This window comes from Lagenorhynchus albirostris, chromosome 15 (assembly GCF_949774975.1).
Source record: "Lagenorhynchus albirostris chromosome 15, mLagAlb1.1, whole genome shotgun sequence".
Taxonomy (NCBI): Eukaryota; Metazoa; Chordata; class Mammalia; order Artiodactyla; family Delphinidae; genus Lagenorhynchus; species Lagenorhynchus albirostris.
In genome coordinates, this window is record NC_083109.1 from 59048032 (window position 1) to 59060227 (window position 12196).

Here is a 12196-nt window from a genome sequence, read left to right on the forward strand (position 1 = left end):
ACTCAATTCTACCAGCAAATCACAGCACCATCAGACGCCACCTAGTGGAGTAGAGGGACCCTACACTGGAATTACTTCTTCCTCTAAAAAATTCATTACAACAGTATTTTCCAAAGGTGTTCCTTAGAAAACTAATGCCACAAGGTTCCCTGTCAACTATGTTTAGGAATTCCTAAAGGTGAATGAAGGGAGTGGAAACGACGTCTTTAGTTAACAGTTTAGTGTATTTTGAAGATGACATTTAAGTATCATGTGAATTTCAATTCAATCCATGAGAACTCTAGTGTCGGGATGGCGAGAAGCCAAGAAAAAAGAGTAAGGAGAATGAGCCAGGCAGGGACTCCATCTAGTCCAGTGGGAGTGATTCCTGCACACTGGTCTATGGAACCTGAAAGGCCAGGCATGAGGAGAGGTGGTGGTGGGAGGGGATCCAAAATGACTCAACATCCCTCTGCCAAAATCACTCCAACCTGAGCAATTTCAAGGTAAAGTATCATTTAACTAGTCATTCATTCAAACTTTTAGCTAAATTGTTAAGAGTTGTAGGAGAAAGACAACAAAACCTTGGCCTCAAGGCGCTCAATAAATACTGTCTGAACAAACCAGCTCAAATTTTGGTGGGACAGATGTGCAGTCAGTTCCACAGCAAGAACACCATGCAGTACTGTCATCCCTTGGTGTCCACAGGGAATTGGTTCCAGCCCCCCATTCCCCTTGGATACCAAAATCCATGGATGTTCAAGTCCCTTATATAAAATGGCATAGTGGGCTTCCCTGGTGGCGCAGTGTTTGAGAGTCTGCCTGCTGATGCAGGGGACACGGGTTCGTGCCCCGGTCCGGGAAGATCCCACATGCCGCGGAGCGGCTGGGCCCATGGGCCATGGCTGCTGAGCCTGTGCTCCGCAACGGGAGAGGCCACAACAGTGAGAGGCCCGCGTACAGCAAAAAAAAAAAAAAAAAAGGAAAAAAAAAAATGGCATAGTATTTGCATGTAACCTATACACGTCCTCTGGTATACTTTAAATCACTTCTAGATTACTTATAACAACTAATAGACTGTAAATGCTAAGTAAACAGTTGTAATTACAACATAATGCTATGGAAGTAGTTGCCAGGTACATGATACATTCAATTTTTGCTTTTTGGAACTTTCTGGAATTTTCTTTTCCCTAATATTTTCGATCCAGGATTGGCTGGATCCAAAAGTAAAGAACCTGTGGATACGGAGGGCCAACTACACAAAAAACAGCAGATATAGAGTGCTCCAGGAAAAGGGAAGAGGAAGACCTGTGTCTGCTAGTCGGTCAAGGTACATACTATCTGGTGTAGATGCCTTTAAGAAAACAGACACAGTACTTACTTCAGGTGCTTTCAGCCAAAGGTTTTCTCATTAAACTGCTACAGATTTTCAGACTATTACTTTATTCACACACAACATACTTCACACATGATGTGGCCTTGTAAAACAAGCATTTACCCTTACCTCCACCCTCTCCAATTTTACAGACAGAGAAACTCAAACACAGAAAAGTTAAATGTTTTGTTCAAGTTTATAACCCTGCCAGGGGTAGACAAAGGCTAAGGACCAGATACTGCCAGATCCCAGGCCACTGCTTGTCCCCCAGGCGGCACTGCATTCTTTTTGAACAAAATTTGTTGCAAATTTTCTCTTTTAAAAGGTCACTGGGGCTTCCCTGGTGGCGCAGTGGTTGAGAGTCCACCTGCCGATGCAGGGGACACGGGTTTGTGCCCCGGCCCGGGAGGATCCCACATGCCGCAGAGCAGCTGGGCCCGTGAGCCATGGCCGCTGAGCCTGTGCATCCAGAGCCTGTGCTCCGCAACGGGAGAGGCCACAACAGTGAGAGGCCCGCGTACCGCCAAAAAAAAAAAAAAAAAAAAGTCACTGAATCATAACAGAATATAACATTTTACCAGAACACATTTTTACAGTAAATAATGAAATAATCATAAGATGGAAGAAAATCAAGTAAGCAACTTAAAAATATCAACCCCTCTACCAAATTTTCTTTAGGCCTGTCTGCCAAGATCAAAGGTGGAAAGGCTCCAAGAAGAACAGGCTCTGCAGTCTGGGAAGAGTGAAGAAGTACAGAGATGGGCTTCCCCAGGATCCTGAAACACACAGACTGCCAGCCCACAGTTAATCATTCAGCACTTTAAAAGGATTAACCATTAATGAGGGATGTGTAAGACCTTTTACAAAAAATTGAAAGGAAGGTTTGAATAAATTAATATCATGCTGTGATCCTAGAAAGGGAAGCTAAGTTTTATGAACATGTCAATTACCTCTAAGTCAACTTAAACATTTAATAAAATTCCAACCCAAATTCAGCCAAATGCATAGATGGATATAAAAGAATATTCCATAAAACACCAGAACTAGAGGACACTGAGTCCAGAGTTCACCAGGTAATTACTTACAATGTAAAAAATGAAATTATATTTACTCATATAAAAAGAGGGATCTAGACCAAGAAAAAACACAGAAATAGACCCAATTACATATTAGAAAATATTTTGTGATAAAACAGGCATCATCAAGATGAAGGATAAAGAAAGCATTATTTTGTGAATGGTGCTAATTGATTAGCCAATAAGAAGGGAGGAAAATCAACTGTGTTCTGTATTTTAAGCCAAAGTAAATCCAGGCAGCATAAAGTGCCAAATAACTTTAAAATTCAAAACGAAGTGAACTAATTAGTGACCAGATTTTTCTTAAAAAAATAAATCAAGAAAAAGAACCACAGATTTAACTACATGAAAATATAGAACTGCTAAATAAAAAATGATAAAGGTAAAATGGCTAGGAAAATAATGGACAGAAATATAACAAAAGGGTTACTGCCCACACCACCTAAGAGGAGGGCCGACATCAACTGACATATCAGCACCAAGTTGGAGAGCAATAGGTAAAGGACACAGGTAACTGAGATGTCCCCTCTCAGCAACCCCACAGCACCCAGGCAGGATGCTTCATATATGGTACCTTCTCCAAATATCTGTAGACTGATGGCCAGCTAGCTTCAAGAAACGAATGTTAGAGAGTATCCTGGCTATTTCTAAGGCAATTAAAAAAAAAAATTTAGGCAATGGAAAGATGTGTATTTTATATATGCTTGTGGCTTGGTGAACCAGGATATCTGCTTTCTACCACAACAGACTAAACACTTCGTCAGTTAAGCTCTCTATAACCAAATGTTAAGTTGTGTCAAATGTTCCTCAGGCCTCAATTTGTGTAAACAATAGAAACACAACAATGACCTAGAACTTACATTCCAAACTGTCCCATTAAAAAAAAAATCTGGGCAACCATGGCCGAAGAACAACCGCAGGTCGAATTGTTCGTGAAGGCTGGCAGTGATGGGGCCAAGATCAGGAACTGCCCCTTCTCCCAGAGACTGTTCATGGTGCTCTGGCTCAAGGGAGTCACCTTCAATGTCACCACTGTTGACACCAAAAGGCGGACTGAGACGGTGCAGAAGCTGTGCCCAGGAGGGCAGCTCCCATTCCTGCTGTATGGCACTGAAGTGCACACAGACACCAACAAGATTGAGGAATTTCTGGAGGCGGTGCTGTGCCCTCCCAGGTACCCCAAGCTGGCAGCTCTGAACCCTGAATCCAACACAGCTGGGCTGGACATATTTGCCAAATTCTCTGCCTACATCAAGAATTCAAACCCAGCTCTCAATGATAACCTGGAGAAGGGACTCCTGAAAGCCCTGAAAGTTTTAGACAATTACTTGACATCCCCTCTCCCAGATGAAGTAGATGAGACCAGCGCTGAGGATGAGGGCATCTCTCAGAGGAAGTTTCTGGACGGCAATGAGCTCACTCTGGCTGACTGCAACCTGTTGCCAAAGCTCCACATAGTACAGGTGGTATGTAAGAAGTACCGAGGATTCTCCATTCCGGATGTGTTTCGGGGAGTGCATAGGTACCTGCGCAATGCCTATGCTCGGGAAGAGTTTGCCTCCACCTGTCCAGATGATGAGGAGATCGAGCTGGCCTATGAGCAAGTGGCCAAGGCCCTCAAATAAGCCCCTCCTGGAGCTCCCTCGCCCCCCTCCATTTTCTCCACAAAGGCCCTGGGTGGTTTCCACATGGTTACCCAATGGACACACTCCAAAATGGCCAGTGGGCATAGAATCCTGGAGCACCTGTGCAGGGCTTGCTGAGGGGGATGAGGAGAAAGGAGGGGGGATCTGGGTGAGATTTTTACTATGGGGTTGGTAGGACAACGTATTTCAGTAATAAAGTACAGAATGAAAAAAAAAAAATCTGCACATGTTTCTCTTACTTAACACTGGTTATTAATAATAAGTAAAATACCATTTGACTCCAGGGTGGGAGAAAGAAAAGGGGAAAAAAACCCAGATGCTCAAGGCAAGATTTATTTTAGGTAATCCTTCCAAATTTGTCTTTTTCTTCTAAAAATGGTTCATTAAGCTCAAGTGGGAGTTTACCCAAAAAAATGGGGTATAAATTATTAATTAGAATGAACTCAGTTCTTGCAAAGTTCATATGCAGCAGGATTTTATAAGACCCAACCAGAATCACAAGAGAGTGAAGAAATGTAGTACAGGTAAATTGAGCTAGATTTATTCTGAGAAGAAATTTCATGTAATCATTTGTCAAAATTAGTGATTTGACCAAAAGGTTCATTTTGTACCTTCAAGTAGTTTTTATCCATTTATTACCTTCCTTGCTTAAAAAAAAAGAAAAAAACAAGGGTAAGTCAACTATACTTTAAAAAAAAAAAAAGGGAGGAAAAAAGGCTACTATCTTATACTTAGAAATGTTTTTCCAAAAAGAAGCAAAATTTTGGAAACCTCTGAATGAAAAAGATGAATCATAAACACACAATATAAGCCAACTGGATAACAAAACATCCTTCCAAATCTTGAAATAGCTTCTCCAACTCAAGTACTTGAATGCTGTCATCATTTTAGTGACTGACTCTAGGCTACCCTTTTATACATAATCTTTGAAGGACTTCATTTAGTTTTCTAAGAAGATTTTTGAACATCTATCTGCTTAAGCTTATTTAAGTTGATAGTACTTTGTTTTCAAAATTCAAACTCTGACTCACTGAGCCTTCTTAGTCACCTGAAGCTGTGCAGCTCAAAGTCTTTCAGGTGGACAGAAGACACACCTAATGTGACAGCTTCAGTTCCTCTCCCAGAGTCCCCTGCATGAAAAGCATGAATACAGTAGATTCTCTATGTATAAAACCTTAAGACAATGGACATATTAAAATAGCCAGTAGTATAATTATTTGACGTATTAATAGTATACTATTATAATACCCCCCCAAAATATTGAAGCAATGTAATATCCAGTAATAGGAGGATGACTACATATTTTTGGCTGACCTACTGAGGGAAAGATGACATGGCCATCAATCTGATCACTCATTTGGCAAATAGTGATTGAGCCCCTGCTATGTGCCAGATGCTGGAGAAAGAACACTAAACTGAAGACAGACAATCCCCACCCTCAGAAATCTCCCAGCCCAGGGAAGACAGACAGTAAACAAATCATCTCATAACTATACACATATTGGGTGGGCCAAAAAGTTCATTCAGGCTTTTCCGTAAGATGTTATGGAAAAACCCGAACGAACATTTTGGCTAACACAATAAATACAAACTATGTTGAATGCTATGAAAGAAAACAACAAATCTCTCTCCAGGGGGGTAGACTGTGGATGTGATATTTGAGCTGGAATCTGAAGGATGAATAGGGGTTTGACAAGTGGACAGCTGGGCCCTGGGGAATGGGGAGGGAGAGGGCACATTTCAGGAAGAAGGACTAGCACAAAGGCCCTAGTGTGAGGAAGGAGGGGCGAGACTGGATACCAGTTAAGTGCCCACTGGCCTAGGGTAGGGGTGGGAAAGGGGCTTGGACCAGAGTGGTAACAAGGAGATGAGGAGCAGATCAAAGTATCTAGAAGAGAACTGACATAAGGTCATGGCTGATACAGAGAAACAACATGGAGCAACACGAAAAAATGGGCAACATGAAAAATGTTTAATTTAAAAAGTAGGACACTCAAATAATACATGATTTAGCTAAGTAAAAAAATATATATGGATTTGAGAATAGTGAACCTGGCAGTAGGCTTATCCTGTAATGTGACATGACTTTCATCCTTATAGAAATACTTCTTGAAGAAAATGTATTCCTAAATTATGATACATCCAACTGACAATACAACCACTGAAAACTTTGACCAAAATTTGTAACGCCACACAAAAAAAGAGATTATGATATAATAAAATTTGAAGTGCAAAATATATCATTGCAGATGCTGTGTGATCAAGCTACATTTAAAAAAATAATAGTCTCTAAACATTTAAGAGGCTATACTTGAAATAGCACAAAATTTTGTTTGCCAGTGAACCATAAAATAATGTAATTATTTAACACAAATACAGAGAAAAAGAATCAAGAAAACTAAAATATATAATCATAAAGATAACATATTTAACAGAAAATATCAATATACAAACATTTCTGTTCAAGTACTAATGTCTTAATATGAATCATGTTTACCTTTCTTTAATGAATGTAACGCTGAAGTGAAGAAGGTCAAATAACCAGGAGGCTGGGGTGAGCCACTGAACTCAAAGTACCCAAGTACTCCAGGCTGCAGAACAAGAGCAGAATTAGTTGCCTGGGGTATCATTGGTCACTGCGTAAAGGGAAATATTTCAAAACAAGAAAGACATGCCATTATAATTTAACAAATTCAATTTGTTGCATTTCATTTTTTAATAAGGCTTTGAAAAAAGTTGCCGGTTAGGGCTGACCTTTCCCTTCATTTAGACAACAAACAGGGCAGCTTTTACAGAGGCAATTCAGAGCTGAAACTTCCTAAGCAGGTCTTTCCACCCTCTGTGGACAGTTCTCCTACATCCCTGGTTTGAAACCTCACTGTCAAGTTCAAGCACTCACTTGCTTTTGTTTAGCAACTCCAGGCAAACTAGGTCAATGATCTGTAACCTTTCTTACATTTCTTCCTCAACCTCTTCCCCGCCTCACTCCAAACACACCTTCACACTTACTGGAAATCAGGCTACCTCTGACTGGCTCCACTGGTGCTCAAGGTCATCCTTTAAGGGGCTCCTTCCTCCCCACCACACGCAGAACCCAGCATTCCACAATGGCACCCCTCCCTCTCTTGTCAGGTCAGTCTGCTGAGAGCCCTCTCGCTCCTCCACCTCAGTTTCCACCTGCTCATTCCATTTCTCTAAGCTTAGCACAGAATACCCCACCATTCTGCCAAACCAATTAACTGTCCTCACCAGACACATTCTGCCTTCTTGTGCAGAATAATTTCTTCCTTATTAGAAGGCCTTGTGGGCACTCGTTCTGTCTGGTTTTGTTCTATATGTTTTAAAAGCCCAACTGTGAGATTCTTGAGGAAAGAGTGCTGGGCTTGGAGTCAGAAGACCTAAGCTCAAGTCTGACAGTTAAATGATCTGGAGTGAATGCTTCAATGTGAAGCTCAGTTTCCTCATCTGGCAAATGGGGACCATTCATCATGGGGTTACTGAGAAGAATGAGCTTGATGAACTATAAAGCACTTGGCAAATGTAAAGGGTTCTTTCTAGCCCTAAAACACACAGCACTATGTTTTTAATAAATAATTTTGGAGCTGATTTGATCACTGGGACAACGTCAGATCCAAAAAGTACAACAGAAATTTAACCTGTTGGTAAAGTTTAAAATTGGTATGTTGTATAAAAGGGGAAATTTCTGATTGTAGTGGAATATACTATACTATCTTTCAAATCTAAATCACCTGTTAATTCTAGTAAGATTCCATTTTAAATAGATCAATTGGTTTTCACTCTGGTAGAAACTGAGATAGTCAGAATGTTTAATCTTAACATCTAAAAAAATCTAGCAAATAACTAATTTCTCAAACAACTGAGGAAATCAGAAAGTAGTCATTGAAACAGGATTTTCTTTTTTTTTTTTTTTTTTTTTTTTTTTTGCGGTACGCAGGCCTCTCACTGTTGTGGCCTCTTCCGTGGCGGAGCACAGGCTCCGGATGCGCAGGCTCAGCAGCCATGGCTCATGGGCCCAGCCGCTCCACGGCATGTGGGATCTTCCTGGACCGGGGCACGAACCTGTGTCCCCTGCATCGGCAGGTGGACTCTCAACCACTGCGCCACCAGGGAAGCCCCGAAACAGGATTTTCTTTTGCTAAACTCCTTAAAATGTTTTCAACAAGCTGATCCAGAATTGGCTCAATGTAGAATTATACAGTGTTTGGGTTCTTAAGGTTTCAAACCCAGGCTATGATGGTGTATAAGCCTTTCTACCATGAACAAAGGAAGATAAGATCTTCAGAAATTTTAGTCACTTAGTTAATACTGGATACAAGATAGAAATGAAAAGTAACAGAAAGAAAATAGACTCATTAGTTTCTTTCAATTCTGACCAATCTCCTAAACGAAATGGAATAAATTGGTTCTAAATATTAAGAAATGTTTCATGGCTAATAATTAAATGAGGTGAGTTTCAACCTCTTCTCCCATCATGTTATCTCAGGCGGCTTCACAGGAGGAGACATATGGCCCATAAACATGTATCTCTCTACATGCATGTATGCAACTACATATGTGTTTATGTAAATACACATCAATGGAAGTAAAAACGATGTGAATTCCAAGTCTTCATGAGAAACCCAGATTAAACATTTAAAAATGAATAAAGGTTAGACCATTTGCAGGGGTCCTTTACGGACCTTTCTACAGTGTAAGGGTTTATTCTTGTTGATGGCACCACTGCTACAGTTTTCCAAGGGGCTACATAGCTTCTATGAAAGAGCCTGTATCCTCAGAAGACCTCGTACTAAAATTTCCAAGTAGTTTGACCAAAGAAATTCCACAAACAATACAAACAACCCCATAAGTAAAATTATTTTTACTTTTCATTGCCAAAGAAATGAAATGAAGATCATAAGATTAAACAACTATATGAGAGGATTAAAGGTTGTATAAATTATAAAATACTAGCTCTTTGAAAAACAAGACGGGTTTCCCGGGTGGCGCAGTGGTTAAGAATCCGCCGCCAATGCAGGGAACACGGGTTCGAACCCTGGCCCGGGAAGATCCCACATGCCGTGGAGCAACTAAGCCCATGTGCCACAACTACTGAGCCCGTACTCTACAGCCTGCAAGCCGCAGCTACTGAAGCCTGCACGCCTAGAGCTCGTGCTCCGCAACAAGATAAACCACTGCAATGAGAAGCCCGCGCACCACAATGAAGAGTAGCCCTTACTCTCCGCAACTAGACAAAGCCCAAGCCCACGTGCAACAACGAAGACCCAATGCAGCCAAAAATAAATAAATTAATTAAAAAAAAAATATATATATATAAAATAAAACACAAGAAACAGGCAAAGTATATTTTAGGTACTATTTTTCAAATATTCACAATACTGTGAGTCTGTATTAAATTTTGAAAAGTGGCACGTTTAAGGATATAACTTAAAATTAACATTTCAAAACAATAAAAAGAGGAAATAACGTGAAGTGATAGTTATCTGTTTATTTCTATTGCAAATTATCATTTAAAAGTTATTAAACTGGCTCTGGTTACACTTTAGGTAAAATAAATTTTGCAATCATTTCCCCAAAGTTTCAGTGTCTCTCCAGGCAAAGCTGTATTTGAGAAATGATTACACATTTCAGAGTTCCCTCCATAGTTCTTTCTTAAATCTGGAAAAAGGGAAGTTTGGGGAACAAAACACATGTATATTCACATAGGTCTACACCCCTTGTTTGCTGGGTTGCAAATAAACCCAGGGGCTGGTTCAAAGCAGACAGCTTGGCCCCTGCCTCTTACTTTTGAGGTTCTCTTTCAGATGAGCAGGCCAAGCACGTGAGCCAGCCTGACCCTGGGCTGAGGTTGGAGCGGAAGGCTGCTGGCACGCAGGCTGTCCCTCTTCACTCGGATGCTCACCAACATGTAAAGATGGTCCAACCGCAGGTTCCAGCTGCAGTGTTTCCATCAGTCCCTCCCAAATGCCTGGATGGCTGCCAGGTGAATAGAACAGCCACAGGAACCTAACTGCCAGCATTCCTCTTTCCTTCATTTGCCCAACAAATCAAAGGTGTAATCAGGACACACCACAGTCACAAGACACCTCCGTGCCCTCATCTCCTACCGCTCTCCTCTCTGCTCCGCACCCCCCATCCTGTTCCTCCCTCAGGACCTTTGCACTTACTGCTCCTGCTTCCTGGAGGGCTTTCCCCAAATTTCCTCAGGGATGGATCATAGCACACAGGCTTCACTCTAAGTATCTGTTCAAATGTCATTTCCTCAGAGAGGTCTTCTCTGTCTTCTAAAATAGTTATGCCCACCCTCCCTGCTCTCATATCTATCTTATCACCCGTCTTTATTTCTCTTTGTAGCACTTATTACCTAATATTACCTTGTATGTTGTTTCCTAGGGCTGCCATAACAAATTATCACAAACTTGGTGGCTTAAAACAACAGAAATTTATTCTCACAGTTCTGGAGGCTAGCAGCCCCAAATCAAGGTTGCAGCAGGACTGTGCTCTCTCTGGAGGCTCTAGGGAAGAATCCTTCCTTGCCTCTTTCCTAGCTTTTGGTGGCTCCAGGCATTCCTTGGTTTAAGGCTGCATCACTCTGGTCCCTGACTTCATGTTCACAGGGCCTTCTTCCCTGTGGATTTAGGACCCATTCTAAATCCAGGATGATTTCATCTTGAGATCCTTAATTAATGACATCTGTACAGACACTATTTCCAAATAAGGCCACATTCTGAGCTTCTGGGTGGACACAAATTTTGGGGGGATACTACTCATTCCCCTACATCTTGTTTATTTATTTTCCTGTTTGTTGTCTATCTCCACATTTTTTTTCTTTTTTTTGGTGCACTGCGCAGCACGTGGGATCTTAGTTCCCCGACTGGGATCAAGCCTGCGCCCCCTGCATTGGAAGTGCAGAGTCTTAACCGCTGGATTGCCAGGAAAGTCCCCTATCTCCATATTTTAACTCCATGAAACACAAGCTCTCACTTGTTCATCACTACATTTGCAGCTCAGACAGTGCCTGGCACAAAGCAGGCACAAAATAAACATTTGTTAAAGACTGAATGGGGATAAAAAGATAAATAAGACAAAGCTCCTCCTCACCGAGTTTACAATTTAGTGAAGAACAAAACATGAGTACCAGATTATAACTTGACCCAGTCTGTGTGTTTCAACTCCATTTAATGATGTACAGTATATTCAGTACCTCCTATAATGAGGAGGCTGGAAATAGGCTATTTATAGGAGGCCAGCACATCCTCACCAGCATAGAATATTTATTTTCCTAAGTGAGCACCATTTGCAGTATGGCATAAATTTCAGCAGATGGTGTACATGCCCTCTAGTGGCCAAGAGAATAGTTACCTCAGTGTGTTTTTTTCCTCAGTGGCAACTGAAATATTTCTGCATTAATGTTAACTCACACTTAGAAAATTTAAAGCTACTTAATTCACAGTCGTATAGAACTATGAGTTAACAGAAACAGTATCAAGTTATGTGTGCAACATTCAGGGTACAAACAACCCTCTTACTAACAAACAACAGGATAACAGCAGGTACCAGGCAGTCTACTAGGTTTTTCTCCGAAGTGCTCAGGTTTCTGTCACCTGGCAATTTACCCAATGCCCTGCTTCTCCCTCCAAACAATCCCCAAGCCTTCTCCTATCTCACTTAAAACAACTTGGTTTACCAAAACTGCTAAGAACAAATGAATGGATGTGTGCTAAATCACTGCTCTTAAATAAATTATAGAAATTCATGAAAAGATTTCAAAAATATTTTGGCTACAGATATAAGAGTTCTAAATAATACTGTTGGCATTTGGTGGGTAGATTATAAGGTACAAATCAGATAATTCTGTCACATTCTTTAAAATATAAAAAAGAAAGCATTATTGATGTAGAAGCTACCGACATTTAAGACAAGTATGTCTAAAAAATACTGACAAATGAGCCCTAAAACTGTGACCGTCAAAGTGACATTACCATATTTGGTTCTATCCCCTTTCCAATCAACTTAATGTCTATCCAAAATAAAAATGACACTGGGTTATGTTTGCCTATGTTGTCCACAAGTAATAAATTAAATTGTCCTGTCTGTATCTT

The 12196-nt window shown here is 40.8% G+C and overlaps 2 protein-coding genes across 7 annotated transcripts in view; one reads left to right on the plus strand and one right to left on the minus strand.

Annotated features, from left to right (window-relative positions):
• Positions 1-12196, minus strand: part of TXNDC11 (thioredoxin domain containing 11) — a 67229-nt gene that overhangs the window by 35108 nt on the left and 19925 nt on the right. For all 6 annotated transcript variants that reach the window (XM_060124684.1, XM_060124685.1, XM_060124683.1 and 3 more), the window contains one exon: positions 6574-6667. In XM_060124684.1, coding sequence (XP_059980667.1) covers positions 6574-6667 — 94 coding nt within the window. Of the gene's footprint in view, positions 1-6573; positions 6668-12196 lie in introns of those variants that run through there.
• On the plus strand, positions 3330-4287 carry LOC132506169 (chloride intracellular channel protein 1-like). Its single transcript, XM_060124689.1, has one exon. The coding sequence runs from the start codon at positions 3330-3332 to the stop codon at positions 4053-4055; it is 726 nt and encodes a 241-aa protein (XP_059980672.1). The 3' UTR covers positions 4056-4287.

Coding starts and splice junctions, on each gene's coding strand:
- LOC132506169 (XM_060124689.1), top strand. CDS start 3,330: ATGGCCGAAGAACAACCGCAGGTCGAATTGTTCGTGAAGGCTGGCAGT.